Raw genomic sequence first — 25859 nt, 5'->3', positions numbered from 1 at the left:
TCTTTTCTGCCAAACACGTTACACTCACATATGACTTTAGGGCAGGATGTGAAAGTCTATATATCTGTAACTGATAAGACAAAGAACCAGAGAAACTACTGTGAAACTACTCGAGTGGGCCTCACATCTGAAAATACAGTATCAACTGTAATTATTGCAACATGAGCTTTATTATTTGTGTCTCACTAGATTTAAAAAAAAAAAACAAATATAATTTTACAAACACCAAAGCATCTTAAACTTCAACTGCTGTTTTCAAACAGGATGACAATTTTTTTTGGATTGATTTAATGTGAATATTGACAGTTACAACACATGACTCAGAAAACCCACAACAGGAACAGAGCACCTTTTTCATACTGCAGATGGCAAGGACACTTTGACTTGATAGCTACATACAAAAAACAAATAAGGCCACTCCACTTTAAAGCGTTATTGTCCGTTTGAGAGAAGACAGCGGCTTTCTTTGACTGAGTTTCCGCAGTGGTAGAGGACCTAAACAGTGGAAACTAAAAAGGTCTATGGAGCTCACACATTTCACTGGTCACTGTCACATGTTACATTTTAGAGGGAACTGCTATGGCTAATGTAGGTGATTATGAAGTTTCCAATGTGCTTTTCAGAAGAATGAACTTTAAAATGTGGTAAAAAACAAAAAACCACAGGGTAGATAAGCCACTGCTCATTAATTTTCAGCAATTACCCGTATTAAAAATGTTATGACAATGAAATGGAAGGACATCACTTTAGTTTGAGTTTAAAGCTACATTAGTATATTTTATTACCTCTTGTTTGCATCCGATGAAATAAGCCTAAAATATTTATAACACTGTTTACTCTGAATGTTCAGTTACCACAATTTCACATCACTGTTCAGTGAGATTAAATCAAATATGCTAGGTAAGCCTTGATGGTCCATCCGTGAAGAATATTTCAGTTACTAGAGATTGAACAAAGTTGGATTGGCTGTTACAGTCAGATAGTTACAATGATTGACAGCTAGATGGCGCTGTGAGGCTGTATTTGCAAAGAAAGCCCCCCTCCTCCAAAACAAACCCATCTGGTCATCTCTGCTCCACCTACCCATTTTATTTAGCTCCTCTCTGTCTCCAGCTCTGTTCTTCACCTCTACACCTCATCACTCCTTCCATCTATCTCTCACCCTTCTCTCCTCAAGCCTCTGTATCCGTTTCCATCCATCTTTATCGCTTCCTCCCTACTAACCCCCACCCCCCACCTGCTCTGTCCTCTACTGAGCAGCAACAGCCTGGGTTTCGCCTCCGGAGGTCACCAGCTCCATGAGGCTTCCTGAAGATGGTCGGTTCACCCCGGTGGCCCAGCTGAAGAACATTCTGAGGAGGGAAAAAAAAGAAAGGAGGAAGAACTTTTTGAGTAGTTGAATAAAACCTTCAATACCTTTTCATGTTCATTCTTATATATATTATATATGTACAATGTGCTGAACCTTTTGGTTCTTAGTAAGTGTGTTTGCTTTTTCCAGTTTATTTGTTGGAGTCAAGGAGGCACAGATGTGTCTGGAAGATGAGCCACACCTCAATCATATTCCCCTGATTGTTTTATACGATGCTGGCAGCGTCAGTTCTCTTTTGCTTTCCCTCTGGTGGGCTGGTTTTATTCCCTGGGCGACATCCTGCTCTATGACTGCAAATTCACAGCCTAAAATGGTACTGTTAACTAGGGCTGCCACAAACGATTATTTTGATAGTCGACGTAATCGTGACTAGTCGACTAATCGTGGCAGCCCTACTGTTAACTGCAGTTAAATACAACGCAATGGTCACAGAGTTAGTTTCTCACTCAGATCTGCCACTCGCTCAATACATGTGCATCTTATGTTGAAAACAGTCAGCTTAGAGCTTCATTACAGGATATCGCTGATCAGTGGTCGATGTCAAAGCTATATTTTTCTTTAATATACTGTCTGTAGTTATAACCTTATTCTTTGCATACATTTACAACTCTTTCCGTTTATCCCCCGTTACACGCCAAATAACTGATCAGCATACCTAAATTTGTGGGGTTTTTTTTAGTTAAATAAACCGATAACTCAACACCAAAGATGCCTTCAAATACCACGTGAGCTAGTCTGTTAACTTAAAACAGTAACATAAAATCTAAGTAAAAATAGCTTATACTGGAAATCAGTTTGGTTTAATAGATGAACAGTGGCCAGAAAGGTAAGCACAGAATAACAATAGGTGCTAAAACAAACTAACCGCCACCTTCATTAATTTCGGGTCACATAGACTGTTTCTATTTCTGTCTCCAGACCCTCATCTGTTTCCTACGGGATTATCAAAGTGGATCAAATCCCATCTAATCTTCACTGGCCGACACAGACATAAACGCAGCCAAAGCCAAAGCCAAAGCATTCATTCAGTTGTACACCAAGGATTAAAAGAAATTAACAAATTTATCAAAGCTTTAAGTAAAGGCAGAGTGGCTCATGTAGCTCAAAGTTCTATTTGTTAATAGAAGTTTAATTGTCTCATTGCTGTTTAAAACCCCCCAGAAGAAGTCTATTTTGCCATCTTGTGGTGCAATTCTATATTTTAAATTTTATTTCTTTTTGGGTTAATGATATTCATATGCAGCCAAACCTTCAGATCCTCAAAAGAAACCAATTCCAGTTCATGAAGATGTCAGAATACATAACATACATATAAACAAAACAAATCTGTCCTAACAGATTTTTTAAGCAGCTACTTGCAAAACACTTTGTATTCTGTGTTCATGCCTCCTCATTCTTGTGCATAATTAGACATCCTCAGGTATTTCCAGTCACTTTAATGTAACGTAGTTTGATAGCTGGAAGTGTTTCTGTGATCCCAAGCATCAAAGGTAAATGTGACGATTACGGTGTCAGTCCCTGAGAATCAAAGAGCTTCTTAGTCCAATGCTGAACAATCAGAAAGAAATTCTGTTTCTTTGCCCACACCATCTTAATAACAGTGTGAACAATTGAGAGTCAGCAGGGGGGCCGTTGTGAACAGAAACACGCAGAGGAGCTGTACAGCAGTTGAACGATATCAAAGCATTTAAGAAGTATATTAATTTAAAATGTGAATGCCCTAATAGAGTGCAGTTGGAATTTTGCATAATAGGGCTCCTATAAAACTGAACATCTTGAACATTTCACCATTTGAAAATTGATAAAAACATATACACACACCCCCAATCTAAATAAAAACAAAGAAGAGAAAAAGACTGCTTTGGCACTCACTCTGCAATATACTCCAGCGGTGTCCAGGTACTGAAATCTGCTTTAGGCATGAACTTCCTGTTCATCGGCGTATCCAAGGTAACGCTGCCAAATGAAGCCAGATGACAATCAGGGTGAGTAGCTGCGTCTGAGCAGCACAGAGGAAGCAGAGTGTGCAGACTGCAGCATCTCCACACATACTATATATCACATGCAGTTTCTGAGGGGTTGAAGTCATTTTATAAGCATACTAAAACTGCATTTTACAGGAAAATCGATTATTCCGTATAAGTTAGACATCAACATTCAGCTTAAAGAAAAAAAATGTTTAGGAATTATGGCAAAAGGCACAGGAGGCTTATTTTAAACTTGAAACAGCCATCGCTCAGACAATAAGGCTTGCAGTTTATGTGCTTGAGTGAGGACATTTGCATTGGGCGTGTTATCATCTGCCAGGGCAATCCTGTATTGTCAGACTGTGTATTCCTGCAAAAGCCATACAATGGGTAAACAACATTTTTATTCTATACTGTGCTTTGCAGAAATGTTCGGGTTACTATATGGTGGTGCCACAGCATCAGAGACCTGCATGCAGCAGAAATGCAAGTCATGGGGCTAATGTTAAACAGATGTGACAGAATGCTGGAGAGGCAGCCTGGCCCCATACTGGAGGAAAATGCAGCCAAACAGAGCGCGAGGGGTGGATACACCCCCTAACAAGACATTTCTTTCTTCTCATGATGACAGTGCAAAAGCTGCTTTTATATCCAATAACTAATGAGAGAGCGCAATGATGCAAATACAGCTGTGTGTCATTCATCTAAAGCATTCATGTGCAGATCCACCGCGTGGAACGGGCACCCTTATTCATCTTTTATTCCTGCATCTTATCCTCACCTCGTACTTATCTATCCAACATGACAAAGAATACGTGGCACAGCTAATTTTATAGCTTTCATCTTCAGTCCTTTCACCGACTGCTTGCCGTGCTGGTGTATTTAAAGCAGCTCTATACATGACTTTTATGTTATGGTGAATACAGAACACATTTTTAAACCTGCGTCTGTAGCACAAAAAAATGACTTGAATTCATCCTACCGGTTTGTCAGTCCTGTTTTATTAATAAAAGTCTGCTGCTGGATATGGATTAGAGACAAATCTGTTCCCTAAAAATATTAAAAACACACTAGAAGAAGCAATATACAGTATTACCCTGCAAGCGGAACACCAGCACACTATCCAAGGAAAAAAAAAAAATCTTTTTTGTCATAACATACAGTACATGCTTTTGCTAATACAGGAAATCTAGGGGTTTCTGTGTTACCATAAAATCAACTATTTTTACCCCATAAAAAAAATTCAGGTGGGATCTGAAAGGTTAGTCCATGTCAGCAGGACGAACAGGAGTGCAGAGGCACCTGCAGACAATTCCTTGGTAAAACCCAGTGTGGAAAAAGAAGACATGTAAGACATGCAAGTGTAAGATTTATTTCTGAGCAAAACCCAGGGAGCCACGTTTCCCTTTTCATTTCCATTTAAATTCTAATTACAAACTCACTACACACAGTAATGAACAGTAACTGTATAATATAATTAAAGCCACTTGTTTTCTCATAATAAAAAGAGCAACTTGTGTTTTGAGGAAAACACATTTGTGTGAATTGTACAGTCAAAAAAGCTTAAAAATATATTAAAAACTATTGTAGCTTCTTATTTTAAAAGGTTAATAAAATCATGCTAGGCCATATAAAGCTATTAAATTCTATTAGCTTCAGTTTGTTGCTTTTTGCTAGCAGGGATAAACCAGAGATTTTACACATAAAGTGTGCTCAGGATCATCTCGACTAAGTTTTAAAATCTTTGAAAAACAGACTGGGGATGAAAGTTGGTAAGGACTGCTTTTAATTATTCAATACTGATAACTTTGTTTCCTGTAAGTCTGGCTTTCCAGTTGTATCTGCTGTAAATACAACTAATCTAATCTGAGGGTGAGAAGAGAGCAATAGACTTTTCTAGTTTTAATCTAGCAGAGAAGACTTTTTGTTGATTGTTCCTTTAAGGACAGCACATGCTAGAGCTGCTTTTGTACACCTTGATTGTGTTTTATTTCAGTACTCACGGTAGTATAGCGACAGCAGCAGTGTCGGCAGGCATCCCACTGTTTTTTGCTGCGAGACTCTGACACAGCTGGTGGACGGCTGCTTTGGCCATGCCATATCCTATCATGCCTGGGGGTTGCAGTGGAAACATTATTATTTTAGTATCCTGGAGAAAATTCAGCTTGCAAAAGGCAACGCACAACACAATATAATCGTTACACAGAAAGTGGACGGTACTGATTTGTTGAGAGGGGTCAAGTGGACAGACCAGACGTCTGTGAATCTATGTGAGGAACATCTTGAGACTTTCAAATGCTTCCCTGTCTTTTACATGGTTTGTAAATGTTAATATCGACTTAAGGCTTGACAGTCTGCTTACTTGCATACTGAATCTGTACATGAGCCCAGCCTGGGAGAACGAATTTTCTGACTCTTCAGCATCTGGAAACAGTAAGCGTCTCTTCCCCCTAAATGATCTTATGAGAGGCTTATAAATCCCCAACCAATAGAAACGAGGGGTGGTGGCATGACTTTGCTCTCAAGCTTTTGTTTTTCCTGCAAGAGCAAACACTAGTAAGGAATACCAGTCTTGCAAATGCATCCACTCACTGTATACTGACCAGATTAGAATGCGAATTTAGACAACCAGACATGTTCAGCCCATCATTAAAAAACAAAAATCTGATTTCTGGCTCTGTTGCATGAATACATATACATTCACCTGAAAACATTTTGGAAAGAAGGGAAAAAATAGAATTTACACTATGCAGACTCACATTATTATCTGCAATATAATAGTTCCAAAACATGTTGCGAATTTGCAATTTTGAGTTGTTATAGTTTGCATTAGACGTTTGATAACCGCTGCGCCATCATGCTGATCACCTCTCTCATCTGCTTTATTCTTCAATAACTAAGCTTAATTATTTAGTCTTGTAACAGACACACTCAATAGTTACCAAATGATTAAACTCCAAATCTCATGCTGATAATTTAGTGATTCTATCTAACAGCAGCTGCAACTGGTTGCAGAAAAACAAATGCAATAGGTGCCAACTAAGGTTTTTCCAGTTATATACTGACTCTAGGATTACCACTGCATCCACTGGAAGTCTCTTCATAGTGTCTTCATCTCTGTTCTGTATGAGAGACTGGTTTGACTACTGACTTATCATCTAGTGAATGTTAAATGAGGCCAGAATGGAGTTCTCCAAGGAATTTAAAAGGCTACAAGTTGCATATCTGGGAGGATAATCACAAACCATGAAAATTTCACGAGGCCAAGCAAAGAGCTCTGCATTCCTTTTGAACTGGCTGGGGTTCAAACTCTGCTCTTAAGCTTAACTGTGGGGTCAAATTCTCAAAAAGGGCAGTCATAAAATTTCCAACCTTTTCTTCACCTGCTGGCTTTTTGTTTTTTCTTTCAGATTTCTAGTAAATTGGGTTTGCTCCTCAGAGAAAGAAGCTAAGAAACAAGATTGATGTGCTACTGGGGTATGTTGAGCCTAAACCCAACTTTGGTAACTTGCGCTGAACACAGAACCAAGTCGTGAGCAGGTTTTTTTTTTTTTTACCAAGTTTTGGGTTGAAATTGGCCGAAAGTGCCACATTTTTAGTTTCTTTTCACAACTTGCCCCAAATGCAGTATATATTCTTTACTGAAGGAAAACACTTTACACATGTTGGACCTTACTAACACCACCAAAATGAAGCTCTAAAGTAAAGTTACAGAAATGCAAACTACACAAACTGGAAATGTACAAAAAGGGAATTTTCATGTAGATGATGCAGAAAATGCATATTTTTTTGTGGTCCCTGTTATGAGGGTCATGCCCGTTATCTCTGACTGGGTTTTAGGTTTTGTCAAGACAGCAAACACAAAGAAAGCCTGGGTTTGTAAAATCTGCTGCATCGTAAATCCCTCTGAAAGACAACGAGTATGACAAAAACTTTTAACTACTTTAAACATTTGGCCAACCCAAAATCAACGTACATTTTCAGTGTATTAAACGATTCCCTTCATTTGGTCTGTTAGCTCACACACCTGCAGCATTTAACAGCCTTTTCATCCATTAAACTTTGATGAACAACAACAAAGTCAAAGTCAGTACAATTACTCATCCTAATATCCTTTCCTGTTTCCTCTTCATAGATGATCTGGATTTGGCTTATTAACTCTCCACTCATCTTGTTTGATCAAAGCACTCAAAAAAAGAAAAAAAAAAAAAAGGATGAGTGTAGGTGCCTCTTAAACCAGTTTGTTACATTTCTTAACATTTGGTACTTGTTATTGCCTTGTGTTTATTTAGAATTTGAAGATTTTTTTCCCCACATGTTTACTATGCAGAGCTCTACCTAAGTGCTTGCACTACAGAGGACAACTAAAATGCTTTAGTCTGATAAGTTAGAACACTGCATGGGGACATTGTGTGAGGACCAACAACTGCTGAGTCACTGTCTTCCTAAGCCGGCAGCCAATGAGCTCTTCGGCTCTGTGTGGGCTGCTGAGCCAGGGCTTTGTGTAGCTGTAGAATTGGATCATAGCCCATCACATGGCCAGCTTGGTCACAGGAGGGGTTTTTACAAATCACATGGCCCTGGATTTAAGCCTTTATGGACACTACATGAGCTGAAGAGCTGGACCAGTATCACATGGTAACAAGGCTGCAACTAACAAAGTATTTGACTATACCAATTAATCATAGATGTAGACTTTAATTAATTAAGTTGAATAAAGTGATTTCTTTGGACTCTGTCTTAATTGGTTGTTTAAGTGGCTGAGTATTAAACAACCCCATGGACGGCCTGTTCTAGTATGTAAATAAACACTTAGGCATAAAATCGTTAATTTTAGACACTTTGTTCCTAGCACCCTGTCGCAAAAAACAAACTTAATTTGTTCTAATTTCATTAATTTAATATACAAAAACAAAGCCAAAGATATCACAGTTTCACAGATATAAAATGTGATTTTGCACCAACAAGATGAATGCTGAAGAACTATTAACCAAAACACAGGAGTGGTACATCTTAAATACTACCTACAGCATCTGAACAGGGTCTGACAGTCATATCATTAAGAAGCAGGAAAAAAAAAATCCCTGAAAAACCTGACACAGGAACTGAAGAATGCATCTAGCCCTTCAATGAATCCATCTACTCCTCACTGAAGCCTCATGAGAAATTGTTTCAGTAGAAGGCTGGATGTCAAGAAGATATTATTCGTGAAGGAAGGCAAATGGCGAGAAACAGCTAAGGTTTGCCAGATTACAAAAAAAACTGCAGTGAAAACATGTTGTATGGAGCGATTAATCCAAATTTGCACATTTCAATAAATCGCTACACCCATTTCCCATTTTTTTGGAAAAAATTAAATTTAAATTTACTTTTGGTCTAATTTATCTACTTTCATTAACCTTATTTTTTATTTATTCACTCTTGCCCCAGATATCTTAAAACGATTAAGCAGGTCACGGTTGAGTCGATTGCTCAACAATACAGGGGAAGGTTTATAGTAGACAAACATGCTGTTTTGGCAATCAAACCAATTACTTTTTGTTTGTGAAACAGACTCACTAACCAGTGAGCACCACTGCTGCCGCAGAGCTCATCAGCGATTCTGTCTTGCTTCTTGGATCAATGTTATCGACACATTTCGCCCCCAATCGCACACACTGCTGTGAGCAGGTGCGCCTCTGATCAGTGTGTCAATTACCCTGGTCAAAGTCTGTAACCCTGAGGAGCGGGCCATCAGTTCGCTATGATGAGAACAGTAAACACGCAACAAAAACTGTGTGCCTCACCTCCAGTGCCTGACTGGGCTGCTTTAGCTCCAGCCAGAGTCAGCAGTCCACCTGTTTTTAGGTGCAAGGCAGCAAGGTGGCTGGAGATGGTTGAGGTCCACACGCTCTGTTTCCACATCAAATCACTATTTTTGTACAAGTCTGTAGGAGAATACAGAGAACAACATCTTAGACTGGCTCTTCAAAGCAGTGCCGAAAGCTACGAGTACCTCTAAAAGGTTTGTTTGATCTGTACAAAAACTTGATTAAAAAAGATCAAATTACCATTTTTACAGGATTACTGTGTCAGATTATTTCTTGACTTGGACCAGAAACGTCCTGAAGTCTTACCAGACTGCCTGATAACCCTTCATTGCCAAAAATCATTGCTGGCACGTAACTCATCTATTAAATGGCGAATTGCTGTTTATAAACACTGGTATTTGTAAAGATTTAATACACTAAGTTGTTAATCTGAGCCGGGTAGACCAGCTGTTTTGAGTAGCTTCAATAATGCCAGCCTTTTCATCTTTGCCAGAAAGCGAGTGCCTTGTCCTCCAAATGTTTGAAATGGCTGAATTTGCGGCAACCACAAAATTCTTATTAGCTGCACAGTGCACATCAATTCTGGCACTTCAAGAGAACTGCTGCTTTCCCTTTGCTGCCAGGTACAGCTATGGAATAAATACCAAAAAGCTAACTGGCAGAACAAAAATCTGGCAAGCTTTTGGCCCCGCAGAACAAGATTTAAACACTTCTAAGTAAATGAGATTCAAGAAAAAGTCTAATCACAAATATCCCTTAGACTTTATTTAATTACAAAGCAAATTGTTTTCAAGTTCACAATTATGCATGGGAGACTGCAGGAAAGCTGGCTGATTATTAACACCAAAACAAATAATAATAAAAAAAAAAAAGGTTGAACTCTGACCTTTGGAACTACAGTTTCCTCCCGCCCATCCTCCCGCCACGCACAAGATGGCATCCACTTTCTGTTCCCCTAGCAACTGGGCCACATCTGCCGTCACCTGCACAAAATGAGAGCTAACTGCTAACACAATGACATAAAGCCACTGGGCAGACGCACGAGCTGAATGGCATTTAAATGTCAACTAAGCATCAGCTGGAGAGTCTTTGTTCTGGTAAACAAACAAAGGAGGATAGCTGTAGAAATTATCCTCACTCAGTCAGTGTACTGTTAGATTTCTAAAAACATTTTATAAAGTGCAAAAAATATCTTACCAAAAGCAATTATACAGAGAGAAAGGATGCTACCGATTTTTATCAAGGTCACATAAAATGGGCAAAAAGAGATGCATCAAATGATAAATATATTTCTGTGTGTCAAATAAGACCGCTCAGATCAGCTTTAATAGTTTTACCTACCTTGGGTTTTTATACCTCTCTACCCTTAGACGCTCTCAATGAACAGATTTGAACTATAAAAGCTACTAAGGGGTTCAAGAAAAAGAAGTACAGTTTAGATAACCATTAATGCTGCCTAAACAAATAAGAAAAAAAAAAATCATCACAGTAATCTGACTCTATCATAACCTCTCTACTACAAAAACCGAAATCCCCACTTTCTCAGTTGACCTGAACGCAGCATTAGCTTACACACATTTTAGCAACTCTACTATTACTGAACAATGCAAATAGTTGTAATAATAATAAAAATAACAATAATAAATTTAAAAAACAACAAACAAATGTCATTAGAGTTATACCAAAGTCATATGAAAAGTCTGACTTTAGCTGTCGCAGTAACAGCCCTACTCCTGTCTGTTAACGCTTCAGTTTTTGCACTGATGAGTCAGAAAGATCTGCAGAGCACCTGTCCTGCTTGCTCGGTGAAAGACTCCGTCATCTTCACGATCACGTTTTCATTAGCCTCTTCATTTGCAACCATGTCGATGCTGGCGACCCACTATTTAGTGCACAGAGAAAGAGAAATATAGTTAGCTCACCGTTTATCAGTGCTAGCATGCTAGCGTTAGCTGTCACCACTCACCCATCCTTTAGATTTGAAATACTCGACACACTTTGAGCCCAGAGCGCCTCTCCCACCGTAAATGATCACCCGGTTAGCAGCCATGTTCACGCTCCAGTTACCCGTCAGGAGTGAGAGCGAGAGAGCTACAGGGATTGAGCTTAGAAGAGCAGAAGGAGGAGGAATAGGAGGCGTTTCTCTGAATGAGCAACAAGTTGGTTGAACTAATGCTGCGTTCAACGACTGTAGGAAATCACCCACTCCAAAGTGAATCCTGAAGCGAAACAAGCTGAGAGCTGAAACCAAAAATTGCAGTTCTTGAAATAGGCACTGGAGAGCGAGTCAATTCCCACAGCCAAACTTTACAGCAATAAAAAGCACGTGGTCAATGCCAATACACTGAAAAGGAGTATAGAAAACTTAATAATAATAATGACTTTAAAAAATAACATGCTTATGTTACAGGTAAAAGTTTGTCCTCCAAGGATAGGAAGCTGTACCTGGTAACTCTCTGCTAATTTGAGTTACTGAACAGAACCTGACCATCTGCTGTTGGTGCATTTTTGTGAGCAAAAGTCTTTAAAAAATATTATTATTATGAATGATGGATTTAGATTTAGGTTTTAAAATTGAATTCAAGGCAGAAGTGCCTTAAACCTGAGCTGTTTTAACGGCCGACGGCAGGTGAAAGGCTGCTAAAAGGATTCTGTTTGAACTCTATGAAAAAATGGCCTTGTTGTTGTCTGACTTGTTGTTCTTTTACCTAATCAAACACTTTACAAAACACTTTTTAGGCTTACTCGCTGGAAAAACGTTAGTGAATGAACATGTGGCTTCATATCAGGGACTTGAAAACTCGATGGGTCACACCACAGCGGGTACATGCATCATCATATGACTTTGTCATTTGGCAATAATTAGCAAGTGTGTGTCTTACCATTGAACCCAGTGACTCTGGATGAAAACATACAGTTTCTGGATGCACCTTGCTAAATCTCCCTGTCTTCAAATGTGGTTCCTTTTTATGGACAAAAAGCTAACACTGAGAGTTCAAAATGTTAGTCCAGAACCCAGCAGGTGACGTTCTAGAGGACAAGTGTCAAACACAAGGCCCGGGGGACATAAATGGCCTATTAAAGACTCTAATCTGGCCCACTAAGTGTGTAGATTTTGATCTTTTAACTATATTTTCACAAGATTTATAGCTTTTCCAGTTGAGACAGACTTCTTTCCCCAACCCTGTTACCATATATACGACACCAAAGTAATTAACTATCACTTAAACAATTAAGTGAAAGAAAAGTGGCTGTTTTTCCGCTATCTACTATAGCTATAGACATTGGGTTTTTTCTGTTTTGTTTTTTTGTTCTTTGTTTATTTTACAGTGAGTCTACAATCAAATACTGTGTTTGGGAGGTTTGTTTTGTTTTTTGGGAAATTAACAAATGCTACATGTTTTATAATTACAGAAGAGTGTGGCTGAATTTTTAAAAGCTCGCTTATTTAAATGCTAAAAGGTTAACTGTATAGCTGCACCAAATGAAGCAGTTGCTTGTAAAAAGACTACATTCACATTCACATGGGAGTTTTAAATGGAGATTTTCTCTTTAGAATTTGAAAAATCTCTGTCTCAATGAAGATGCAAAAAAGAAAAGAAAAGGAAAGAAAAAGAAGGAAAAAGGTGGTGATATAACCTTAACTGTAAAGAAATGTTAGCCAATCAGCAGCCAGTAACAACAGAGTGCATGCAACAGCAGAGATTCTGGTGTCAAAAAAGAGAAAAAGATGATTTTCAAAAGCTCTGTTCTTAGTAACCAATAAAACTATTTACATGTACATGGCAAGCCATAAAAGGTAGAACAGAATAGCTGTTGTCCTTGACATTGTGTGTAAATAAAACATGTTTTTGTTCAGAAAAGGGTAAAAACATAAAGACTTTGTTTTTTTACTATACAGGCACACATAGCATTATTTCAAAATTTCATAGCTCATAGTGAGTCTACGCTAGATAGTCGCAACATTGGTGCCCTTAACCAAAATCCCTATGGAGAATATGAATGGGATTTTACTTTCAAGTCTCATTGTTTGAGTTTTATTGTAGAAAAATGTTCACGTCTGGTTTGAAAAAAGTAGATGGCCAAAATACCAAACCCAAGGCTTCAAAAACCACTTTTAAAAGTCTTTTCTACAGTTTGTCTATCACACAAGGTTAAAAGTGAAAATGTTGTTAGATGGTTTGGATTATTTGTAAAAAAAAAAAAAAAAGAAAAAAAATACACATCTTAATCTTTATCTTCATAGCAAAATCTTAGTTGGACAGAGTGATTCATCTTGTCTGAAGCTTGAAAATGTCAGTGCCCAAAAGCTATAATGGACACAAAGATGTTTTTAAATGACAAGTGCTTAAGTAATCTAATAGCCCAGGCTGCTCTGAGAATAGGTTTTCATTAAGGAAAAGTAAATGTCTACTGAGTTTTATCATACATGAATATATTACAGGCAAGCCTAGTGTGCAGTAATGCAGTTCTGCGTGAATTCACCTATAATGCTAAAATTTTGGTAATTTCCATTTTCTGTATAAAATTAATGCAGTAATTTCAGATACGTTACAAGGGGGAGAAACAATTAAAGGCTGATGTTTTTATATTTTGCATTTGAAAAAAAAAATAGCATCATTTTCACTAAATTGTATAATAGAAAAAAACTTGCAAATGTTGCAGATCTCTTAAACCATTTAATTTTATATAGTGAGCACTAGGTGCTGCTATAAGGCTACAAGGTTTACAACATAGGACTGAGCTCTGTCTTTCCATTAGTTGCTGCTGTGCTGCCTGTGCTGAGCCAAAGCGGCATGCCAACGAGACATCCCTGCCTCTCATGAATTATACAAACAAGATGGCCCTAGCTTCCTTGTCACTGTAGTGAAGCCCCGATCTGTCACCTCACCTGGATATGACACACACCTCTGCTACTGGGAATAAGTGCTTGGTTTGTCTAGTCTGACATAGGTGTGTGTGTGTGAAGACACACACACACACACACACACACACACACACACACACACACACACACACACACACACACACAGGAAAAAGAGGGTTAGAGAAGCAAATACACACCTTTCCAGTGTTGCAAACAAACGAATTACACCTTCCTTTCCTGCCTGTCTTCCTCTCTCCAGAGAAAATATATTAAAACAAACATGCACACCCACACATCTCCTCCAATGTGAGATGAGGAGAAACTGTGTGGGTGATGGGAGTCAGTGAGGCTGACCAAGTTCAATAGCTGGCTGATACAAAAGAACACATGATAATTATGACCCAGTATCTGGTTAGTTCAGACCTGAAAAAGAAATCCTGCAGCTTCCCAACATTCGACAAACAAACAGAATTAGAGCTGCATCAAAGGAACCTGTGCCAGGTTGAGTATTTGTCAGCAGCTTGGTATCTCATGGCATGAAGTGGACACAGTAATGACAACAGCAGCAACTGCTGTTGCAGAATGGGGTTTATTGGGGCAGTGGTGGTGCTTGTCCAGAGAGGAGAGATGATAACTGATAGGCTGCTAGTTTCAGAGCAAGGACAGGAGTTGGGGAAAAACTACGGCACTGGGAAGACAAATAAGACCAGAACTCTTGTGCCTTGAGGCGACTGGTGTTGTGATTGGGCGCTGTATAAATAAAACTGAATAAGAATTGAACTCCAAAATGAATGAAATGGCAACTTTTTCTTTTAAACTTTAATGATGTCTGTCCTTGGGCCTGAACTACTAAGCAAGTTTAATATACCCACAGTGTCTTTTATGTTATCTGCCTTAACTTAATGACTACCAGGCAATTACAACACAGTAGGTGTTGTAATTGCCTTAACACAGTGGTGTTAAAGTCCTGCGTTAGCAACATATGGTAATTGGCCAAAGCTGGCAACAATGTGTAAGTAACATAATCTTTAATGTTTACCTTTTGATTCTTTTCCAGTGCCTGTTATATTACTTAGATGCTCTGTTATGGTGTATACGTTCATTTTAGCACCATTCAGTCAGCCACAATCCTGTTGGTTTTAAGAACAGAACAAATATATCATCAGAAATAACTCAAAAAAAATAAACAAGCTTTCTTGCAAATCTAACATAGGGTCAGCAAGTTGCATACCAGGCTTTATGCCCCCATTTTTAGATTTATGTCATAGAGCGTTAGAGAGCAAAGAAATAGCTCTGACATAGCTTGGAGTCAGCAGGAAAAAAATAAGTAAGGAATAAGGTTCCCCCTGCTTAGAATCTGCATCCCCCATTGATGTTGGCTAGAGAAATTCTAAATGTTTAGGCAGTGTGCTAAAATTATAAAGCACTTTAATGTCTGTATAGCACTTTCTACTCCTCAGGAGACACTTCATTTATACTCTTTGATCCACCATCTTGGATGTAAACTGTTCTGGAGCAGGCTGTACATAACAGATAGACTTAACATCCAGGTCTCAGGAGTGACATCACCGCTGCCTTAAACCTGGATGAGACCTCTATGTTTTAAAAAGAAGTCTGATTGTGTAGAAGTCTATAGAAAAAAAACAGCACTCAGCTCATTTTCCTGAGACTTTTTAAATACAGCATGATGTTCATTATGTGCATTATGGTCTCCATTAGAATCCAGAATGACAATAAAGGAGATCATGCTTCAGGGTGGGCCTACCTTGTGATTGATAAGTAACTGCCAGATGGGCGTGAATTGTCTCTACGTTCTCAGTGAGCTCCACTCTTCCCTCTTCACATCTGTTTCACAGCAGGATTTCAGTAAGCAATATGTGACATCATAGTAGCTACTTTTATTTTTATCATCTATGCCAAATATGCAGCAAAATACCTTTTTGATGGGAAAAACCTGGAATTAAACTAATTCTAAGCCTCATTGTACAAGCCTCTAATGTTTGTATTATACAGTACCATTGTTTTAGGGGGAAAATAACGTTAGCGGCAGTAGAAGATTTTAATCATGCTGCTTCATTCTCGTGTTTTCAGCTGTGCCCAGTACTGCTTAATATTTCATTTGATCTATTCTGTATAGATAACTTAATCAACTTGTAGTGCTCTGAAAAGTCCGCAGTGGAAATAAAACAATCCCCACTGTGCGTGACAATGTGCATTACTTTCTGCAACAATCCACAGCTCTGTTCCTAAAGATTTCCTCACATCTAAACTGTGGATTGAAGCAGCAGGTGAGGTTGTTTTTTCTATGACCATAAAAAGAAAAATAATTTCCACAGACATATACTGGTCCTAACGTAGCGGGATATATGAAATGTGTCCTTACGGTCTCTGATGTAGCGATTCTTCTCACTACATGAATCTTCCATTAAGTTAACCCGGTACAAAACAGCCTAAAGGGGATGCAATTCACAGTTCAACCAACAGAAAAACAGTGTGAAAAAAAGCTCAGGGTCTTTACCTTTTTAACTTCGTTTTACTCAATTTACATGTTTGCTTTAGGGAAGTGATTTTATTTTCATTTCCAATATTGCTCAGCTCTGCTGGCCTCTTTTAACCTTCCTAACCTCACACATTAAGCTCAGACTTTGTGATGTCTTTTGTCATCCCCGTGCCATGTTTTGTCGAGTAATGTTGATTGCGTGCGTTTGTCGTTGTAGTGCAGCACTTTGTGAAATTTGCTTTTGAAGCTACCTGTAAAAATACAGGATCACATTCATAAGTGGCTGTGCTCTGTTACCTTCTGGAATGTATTCTGTGCGTGTTTGAGCACACCGATGCCTTCAGAAGAGGATTAATACTGTATATAAATTCTGTGGTTATGCATAAAGCCATTACTCATGCATTTTAATGCATACATTTCTTGCTGAACTATTTTATACTTTGACTTGACACCCTACGTGTTCTGCCGTGTTAAAAAACAGAGCTTAAAGGAAAGGTTAGATTGTCTGAGTGAAACATTGGTCTAATGCAGGCTAAATTTGTACAAATATGAGTATTTATACATGCAGCAAAATCAGTTATAGAAAATATATTCTTGTACCTTCTATTTGGGAAGGTTAGTTTGTTAAAGAAGAAAAATGTTGTTTGATGTATGTTCAGTACAGAGCGATATAATGTTTGAATGCCTTTGCTATTCTTCAGCATGTGATAGTAATTCTGAATAAGTTAAACACACACATGAAATACTTGTGAAGACACGTGAAGATAAAACAAGTGTAGGTGCAGACAATAAAGCTACTGGTGTTTTGGCTTATTGTTACACTGTCACATCGTACTGAGACACTTGAATAGAGCAGGGCTCTATCGACTGTTATAACAGAACACCTGTGCTTTTCTTGCAGTGACAAGTTGAATTGCCCACCTCAATCTATTGATTTAACAACAGGTGTGTTAAAGGGCTGCTTATAGCAAGACTGGTGTTCTTAATCTGACACCCGTTTTCCATGTTAGAGAGTCGTACGTTCAGTCGTCAGAACAATTGAGCATTTTACACTAAAATATGGTTTCTACAGCATTTGGATGCAATTTTTAAATTGCTGCAGCATTTGTTTAACTTTTTTGTTAAATTTTTGTGTTTTTAAAACTGTGTTGAAGTGCTGTAATCTCTGTGGGTCTGGACACTGATGTTATACACTGTACATTCCTTGCATAACAGAGTAATTTAAAAGGTGACATTGTCTCAAATCAAATGCCAAAATTTGCAGTGTGCTTTTCCAGCATTACCCAGCACTCAAAGTGCTTTAGACTACAAGCCACATTTTGGTCATACAGCACTTAAATACAGTTATAGCACTTCATCTACCTCAGTAACCACAACATTTTATGCACAGTAGTAATGCTCAGCTCTCCTTAGTGAAAACAGGATACCACAAATAAAATAGAGTGCAGTCTTGACCCACCCCTCATTATTTTGCTAATGGGGGTGGTTGCTTATTGAAACATGCAAACGTACAAAGAAATATATTATGTAAGTTAAAAACTAAATCTATACAGTTCTAACAAGCTTGAAAGTCAATTCTTGGTATCACCACCTTTATTCTTCAGCACACTTCACTTATTCAAGCTTGCCTTTAACCTCTTCAAGTAGTCTTCAGGAGTAGTTGAAAGTCCAAGGGCATTCAAAGCTGCTCTTTGGATGTCGGCTGTCTTTTGTTCCATTCTCTGTCAAGATGATCCCACACTGCTTCCATAGTTTTGAGGTCAGGGCTCTGATTTTCATACATATATGACAATTTGAATCAAAAGTTTCACATTTGGATTCAGTCCATATAATTCGTTACCAGTGATTTTCTGTCAATTTCTTGTATAACTTTGAATGCTTCTGCCTTTTCTCCCAGTTTCCATTCCTTCAAAAGTTTGACAGCTACTCTTCCACTGAGACCATTCCTGCTGAGGCTTCTGCAAACAGGCTTTTTTTCATGGTGTTTGAGGCCAAGACTTAAGATACTGCTCAGGTGTAGATATTTTTTGGGGATCTGCCACTTCTTTTGTTAGCACCTTATCCAATTTCCTCAAGAGTTTCAACCTCCTAAGACCTGAACTCTTCCACGGCATGCATTTTAAATTTCTCTTTGATATTTGGGCATATTGGGACCCGATGAATGTAAAAACAAAGAATTACCAGATTTTATTTTATTTTTTTACCTTATTTTTGTTTTTAGGAAAACTAAGAGCCACATATGAGGATATTCATTTAAAATTTTGATAGAACAGTAGCAGCATAATGTCCTTGTAAGTGGATATCAGGCCCTTGTAGAGGAAAATTGAGTACTTTTTTTTTTTTTTAGCAGCATAGTGCTTTTTTCCAATTATTTTTTTAAAAGTCAGGTCAAGGCTCAAAAAGCCCAAAGGCGCTATAAGGGTGGCAGCTCACAACAGTTTTTGTTTGTTACATGTTACAACAGAACATAGCTGTCAAACAAAACCCAAACAGTCCTGACCCGCGACAATATGAAACAGGGAAATACCACCGTGTAATCCATTTATTTAAACAATGTAACTGTATTCTAAATACCACCTTTTTAAACGGTAACTGTAACAGAATACAGTTACTGATATTTTGTATTTTAAATACGTAACGGCGGTACATGTATTCCGTTACTCCCCAACACTGGATAGGAGTGACAGAACCTTCTTACTATTACCACCAACTACGGTGTTGGATCAGACCACAGACGGCAAATAAGGTTTGTTTTAGCAGCTATGACAAAAATGACCGTACATCAGTTGAAATGTGAATGTGCTGACTTATTTGTGTAAATGCACCTACGTCATCAACATAGCAAGCATACTGTGGAAATACAGAATCTGAAACACATTGCCAGTGAAAGCAAATGGTGTTATACATGATTCACATCATCTTCACGCTTACCAGTCTGTTCAGTGACTCACTGTCATTATGTAAGTAACGTAAAAAAAATAACAAAATACTGGAATGGTAATGAAATACAAGTATTACATAAAATCCATCCACAAATGTGAAGTGAAGTATAATACTTCCCAAGTTTCTACAAGTTACTGCTTCAAAGTCTTCTTTTGAGCCCGGAGCAAGAAACACCTCAGATACTCTGATCAGAAAATCTTAGAGACTTGCTGGTGACACAGAGCTGCGCTAATTCTCTAATCTAGACAGGTGCCTGGCCTGTCAGAACACAGAAAGTGAGGAAGAATCTCGAAATGCTCGCTAATTGGTACCCAGCCTAAAGCCGAGTGAAAGGGAGTTATAGTAAAGTGATCTACATAAAATAAAAGCACAGTAATTATCTAACTTGTCTGTCTGAGCCGTCAAGAAGTCCCAAATTATAGCAACAAGTGTACTCTCCAATAGCAATGGTGTGGCATTGTTATCTCTATCAATTTATTCATGTAATCCATTTAATTTGATAACCTGTCTGTATCTCTTCCCCTTTTCTTAAAAACACTTCCTTCACAAAGCAATAATACTGCAAGTCCTTGCTTACACAGTGCATTGAAGAGGAGGACTCAAATTGTTTGTTGAAATCAAATTTCAAGTTTCTTCTGTAGCAGATAAAAGGTAAGTGTTTTGTTTTGGGGTTTTTTGTTAAATTGCATCCAATTCTCATAATGTCTTGTAGCTGTGGACAAAACTATGTAAAATCAGTTTTCTGTAGACCTCTTTGCCACTGAAAATTTGACAGCCAGCACCATCTAGCCAAATTGTTGTGATTCTGCCACTCTTGACAGAGAACATAGATACATCCTCTCACCGGGGTGTCTCCCTCATGGACTTTGATTCTTTTGAGACATAAATCCAGCTTTTTCAGTCATCCCCAGGCTGTGTCAAACACCACTTTGTGGCCATTTGAATTCCAAGCTTCACTGTTGGCGGTTTGTAAATAGGTGCTTGGAGAGTTTTGGTCTGCTGTGAGTTTTTTGATTGCAGTGATTCATGACTTGAAAATGTGTTGGGTAGCTGAGCTGCTTGGAGTGGTTTTATTAATGGGATCTAATCAAACAGGGAGAAGCAGGATAGGCAGATGGCTGGCTGGCTGGATGGCTGACATGAGCATATTTGGGATCCTAAGCCAGAATCCTCATTTTACAATGACCACAAAATATCTGCACATTGCCTGCAAAGTACTGCAAACTGATTCAAATGTGATGGGAAATGACCACAAAGAGACATGTAGATAGATTGCCTACAGAGACACACAAAATAACCAATGCTATTCAAAAAGATGAATTAATTTCAACAAGGAAACAGAAATATATGACTGAAGAAAAGATGCAAGAATAGAAGCAAAGAGAACTGACTGCCTTAGATTGAGCCAGTATCCCAAAAAGACAATAGTAACAATCTGTACTGACCTAAACAAATATAAATAGGTTACATGGTGGATAATGCTTCTAACATTGGAAATTAGATCATTATGTTTCTGCAGCCTCACAAGTAAAAATTTAAACCCAAGTATTAAAATTTAAACATCTATGAGCCTGACAAAGCAAAGCTCGATGAATTCTTTGACATCTGGTAATACATTCTGTCTCTGGTTTAACTCATTAAAGATTAATCTGTTATGATGGAATTACTTTTCCACCTTCACATTTCTTAACATGTGTATCTTTTTTAAAACAATTTTAATCTTTTTAAAATGAATTATAAGGTTGTGAGATCTCTTTCTCTTTTATGAGAAATAAAACATTTCAGAAAGACTTGGTTTCCTTTTCTCTGTGAACACTAGATGTCCCCATGAGTCTTTAATAAAAATGAAACTCAGCCCAAGCTCTTGGTGTTTCTCTCGGCCTGTGAAAAAGCACTGTTTGGGGGATCATAAATACATATTTTTTCTATCAAGACCATGTAATATAGATGCAAATTAAGAGATTACACAGAGATTATGCAAAGAAGCAAGTGTACAGACAGTGCTAATGGAGAGTAAAAGACAAAGCAACTTGGCTAAATGCAGGGCAGTCTGTAGCATCACTGCGGCCTGCAGACAAAGCATGAGCTCAGAAAACAAAACCCTGTGCATTGTAGACCAGGTGATCCAAACGGGGAGGATTAGATAGTGAAGCTTGAGGGGTGTAATGGCTCAGATCTCCCAGCAACTCACCCTAAAGTGGATTATGAAGCTGATATTGGTGTCAGAAGTTTACTGGAGGGTGAGAGATGGAAGGAAAAGCAGGTCCAGGGTAATCTGTTGGTAGACAGACAAAGAGACATCTGCTACTGATGCTGGATAAAAGTACAGCTTGCCTCGAGTAAGATCAGCATGGAGAAGCAATAAAGTGATAGTGTGATACTGTTAGCGACTGGTGAGGGGGAGAGCTGGAAGAGAGCTTTCACACCAAGGTGAAGCTGTGATTAGAGAGAGATTGGAGTTAAAATCCCAGGGAATCTCCTGTGTCTGTCCAGGTGCTTATTGAAGTCTTACTTTTATGGGTGTGAGGGAAACAATCAAAATGGAGTTGGGGAGAATCAGGAAGGGGATTGATACATCTGTGCCAGGGACTTTGGGCTTAAAGATGGAGGAAATACGCTTGGAAGGAAAGCGTAGTGTAAAATCACCAGCAGCTGCTTCTTCTTGTCCAAAGTAGTTATGATTTTTTAAATCACAAAAATCCCATCACCATCTATTATTCTGCTTATCTGAATCTTCTGATTAACTTAGAAAGCAGAAAAAAAAGCAGACTTAAACTTTCAAAAGTTTTCCAAGGCAGAAATGCAGATTTTTTTTATCCACTGTCTGCTGGTTGATGAAGCTCATTTAATTTGAAATAATCACGTTAAGAAAAGACTTCTCTAATTGAAGTTTGCACGCTGATAATTTCAAAATGTATTAGCAAAGTGACTGCACACACCAGTAGTCATGGGGGCACTGAGATGTAAACAACAAATAAATGCTTATTTTCTAAATGCTTATAGGAGATAGAATTGAAAAAAAGGAAATATGATGATAAAGGCGACATTTTCAGAGGTATAGTTCAGTCATGCAGAGAAAAGTCTTTTGCGAGAGTAACAAATGTCACCATTTTTCTACATCCTATTTCCATTCATCTCAGATTCATTTTGGAAAGCTAATGTTTGCATGTGTTGTCTTTTCATTTAGCATTTAAAATTTCAGCATGCAAGAAAGGATAGAAATAAAGGTGTCTGTGTTGATGGGGACGCCACACAACGCAACCGGAAAGTAAACACTGATATGAGTTTTATCATACAAAAGATAAAAGACGCATCTCGCAAAGGTTTCCTGGCTGATAAATATAAGTTTTATATTTATTTCTCTTCAGAGTCAGAAACAGTAAAAAGATGAAAACCTAGCTTTTGGTTGATGTTTGACATTTATGGTCAGATATCACAAGAAATCATCTTTGATGACTCAGATGTGCCGTGTGCTGCAGATTCAGACTTCTTTTCAAGATGCAACCTTAATGTTCATTAAAACGTTAAAATCCAGCTATCACTAGTTTAATTGTACAGTTTAGTGTCATGTATGTAAACCAACACACACACAAAGTACAGTAGAAAAAAAATAAATGACATAAAAAGGAAAAAGTCATACTTGGAGACAAATCTCCCTCTATCATTGTATTTCCCCTGAGCTCAAGAGTTTTTGGTAGTTTTTAGCAAATGTTCAAGGTTAAAATAATTAAGCTAATTAAGCTCCACTCTTATTTTAAAATATCAAACTTAACAACAGATATGTTCATATGAATATCTTTGTCTCTGTAGCTAATAAAACACTGAACAGGAACTGGATTTTAATATAACTCATTCATTTAATTAAAGCTTAAAGTTGGCGTTATTGCCACTTTGACTGAAAGACAGGTTCTAACACTGGTAGCTGTAGCTACTACTTACCTACCTGCTTGGCTTCAACGTAAATTCAAGTTGAACAGGGAACTGCACTCACATTGATTTTGTAGCATTGCTGGCACCTTTTGGAACACTTAATGCTAAATAGTCTTCATGCGCAGCCAAGTGTGCTAGCAGACCATTTAAGAAGTCTGTCTTGTTGCTATGCTAATTAGCACTAATCAGCGCATTGGTCTATGTGATGCACTCTGCCAATCAAGTATTTTAGCTTGATTTAACAGCTCTGGACAATAACCAAAAAGGTGTGGCATCACTGTAGCTCAGTCCATCTTTCAGATACAGTCTATGCATTTTACTAGCAATGCATAGGATTTGCACTTCACTTTGCCTACAATGAGTGAAGGTTTTTGCAACCACAGCATACCTTGCTTGTAGACATCTAAAACCCACTTTGCATAGGAGGTATGGGTTGAATACTTCTCCCAAATCACAGTTTCACTTTCACGACACTTCACTTTGCTTCACATGACTAGTGTTAAGCTAAATGAGCAACAGAAAAAACAGTCTTGCACACTGCCCCCTGGTGGAAGGGGCAGTGGTTTGCAAGGGTCTGCATAGGACAAGTTCACAACCACAAACTCCCATGCTGGTCCCTGGAGGACAAAAGTCACTAGCTGGATGGATAATTCCCTTAATGCTGGAGACTGTATAATATCTCTGTAATTTGTTTGCTAGATGTATAAATCAAGGGTTTTATCTTCACATACGTAGGCTGATTATATGTCATTATGTGACATATAGAGAGGTTAGTTTGATACAAGAGGATGCTGTGGACAGGGTAAAATGATTTTACTGTGGCAGCCTACAATTGGAGCAGTAGAAAAGAGATGTAGCTGCATACAGCAACATCAAACAGTAATGCTTAAAAAAACTGAATTCCCTCTTATAGGAAACATTAACATTATACATTTAATGTTAAGTTTAAGCCACACAAAGACATTTGTCACTAATATGTTGGTAATATGTCTGCGCTATATGAGAAAAATGTGTGATAACAGTGTTCACTGTGGCAATCACAAAGACTTTATGGACTTTATGACTCGTGATTAATAAGCAAGTAATGACATGTTCATAATAGCTATACAGACCATGTGTCCTTCTGCTTTAATTAGTATTCTGATGACAGGCATTACACATTTAATATGCTGTGCCCAGTGGGAAAAAAGAAAAGAAATCATTCTTTTCAAGGTCAAACATCCGAGTTTGCTAAGTGTGACTGCTTTGTGCATGTAAACAAAATAACTTTCTGTTTTGATTCCACTTCAGGCAGTCATTTGCAATGTGTTTACTGTACATATCACAGTAATGATGACTTACCAGTTAGCACCATTTGTTTAAAAATCAGAGGTTGTCGGGACTAAACTGCTTCTTCTGCTCTTTCTACTTTCTAAACCAATGTGATTTCAAACAAGAGTTCTATATTAATGTTCTTTTTACCTTGTCAAACCCATTGTCTCTGTGGGTACTCACACGCATATATAATGTCATTCCAAGCCACACTAAGCCACACTGCGACTAAATATAACAAACCTGGGTGCAGTCAGTCAGACAGACTTGATTTGCATAGCACCTATAACACAGCTATAATGCAGATTAATAAGCCAATAATAAGACATAAAACAAGGAGTAATAAAATCAAATCAAACTGTAAAGTAAAACTTGAAAATGAAAGCAGGATAAGAGTACACTAAGTACAAATTAAGAAAAAATATAAAATAGATAAAACAGATTTAAACTAAAAATACAGAAAAAATAACAAATAAGGTATGGTAAGATAAGATGCAAAACATACAATAGTAAAGAAAAGAAAAAGCACCATTCAATAAATATAGAATGAATGGTGGTAATATTTAATATCTGAACTTGGTAGTAGTGTTTGTTAAAAATCAGCAAAATCCAAGTAGAGCTGATAACTGACAATAATTTATAGCAAAGTTACAAAGTGCAACTTCTTGGACTTTTCTGAAAAGGATACTGCAAGTCTCATTAGTGAGGTCAAAACAAAAGCCGTAGTTTCTCTTTAGAAAAAAGTCTTTAATTAACAAGTTGTTGCAGTACTTAACTGCAATGAAACAACAGATGGGCATAAGGACGGTGAGGACGAAATGATTAAAGGTTCAGCATTTGCACTTTACCCCTTCAGTGTAGCGTTCACTTCATTATTTATCTTTTCAGTAATTTTTCACTAGCAGCTGAAACTCAGCCAGAGCCAAATCCCTGAACGTGACAGATGAGGCAATGAACATGTTCAGTCACACGACTCACCAATTAAGAAAAAAAAAACAGTTTCTGGTTGTGTTAATTACAGCATAAGAAGACTTCCCGTACTGTATGTGTTGGGGGAAAACTCTGTAAAAGACCCAGGAGAAATAAAGACACAATGAGACAAAGTTACTTTCTTTATCAAACGTGTACACGGGTGAGCTGCTAAGAACAACTCACACCA

At 38.0% G+C, this 25859-nt stretch overlaps 1 protein-coding gene across 3 annotated transcripts; it reads right to left on the bottom strand.

The window, feature by feature from the left end:
* Window positions 1–151: 151 nt before the first annotated feature.
* qdpra (quinoid dihydropteridine reductase a) lies at window positions 152–23481 on the bottom strand. Of its 3 annotated transcripts, none has more exons than XM_080304772.1 (8): window positions 23451–23481; window positions 11116–11390; window positions 10939–11031; window positions 10036–10132; window positions 9126–9266; window positions 5343–5451; window positions 3245–3328; window positions 152–1352 (listed from the first exon to the last, which is right to left on the bottom strand). In XM_080304772.1, exons 1-8 carry the CDS (start codon window positions 23464–23466, stop codon window positions 1250–1252), a joined length of 918 nt encoding a protein of 305 aa, XP_080160898.1. In that variant the 5' UTR covers window positions 23467–23481; the 3' UTR covers window positions 152–1249. The 3 variants fall into 3 exon arrangements, with proteins under 3 accessions (XP_080160898.1, XP_026038788.2, XP_026038792.2); XM_026183003.2 differs by lacking the exon at window positions 23451–23481 and adding an exon at window positions 15056–15155; XM_026183007.2 differs by lacking the exon at window positions 23451–23481 and adding an exon at window positions 12032–12077.
* Window positions 23482–25859: the final 2378 nt, after the last annotated feature.

Source organism: Astatotilapia calliptera, chromosome 2, assembly GCF_964374335.1.
Source record: "Astatotilapia calliptera chromosome 2, fAstCal68.1, whole genome shotgun sequence".
NCBI lineage: Eukaryota > Metazoa > Chordata > Actinopteri > Cichliformes > Cichlidae > Astatotilapia > Astatotilapia calliptera.
Note: the sequence above shows the minus strand (reverse complement) of the source record. Positions and strands in the feature narration are given on the sequence as shown.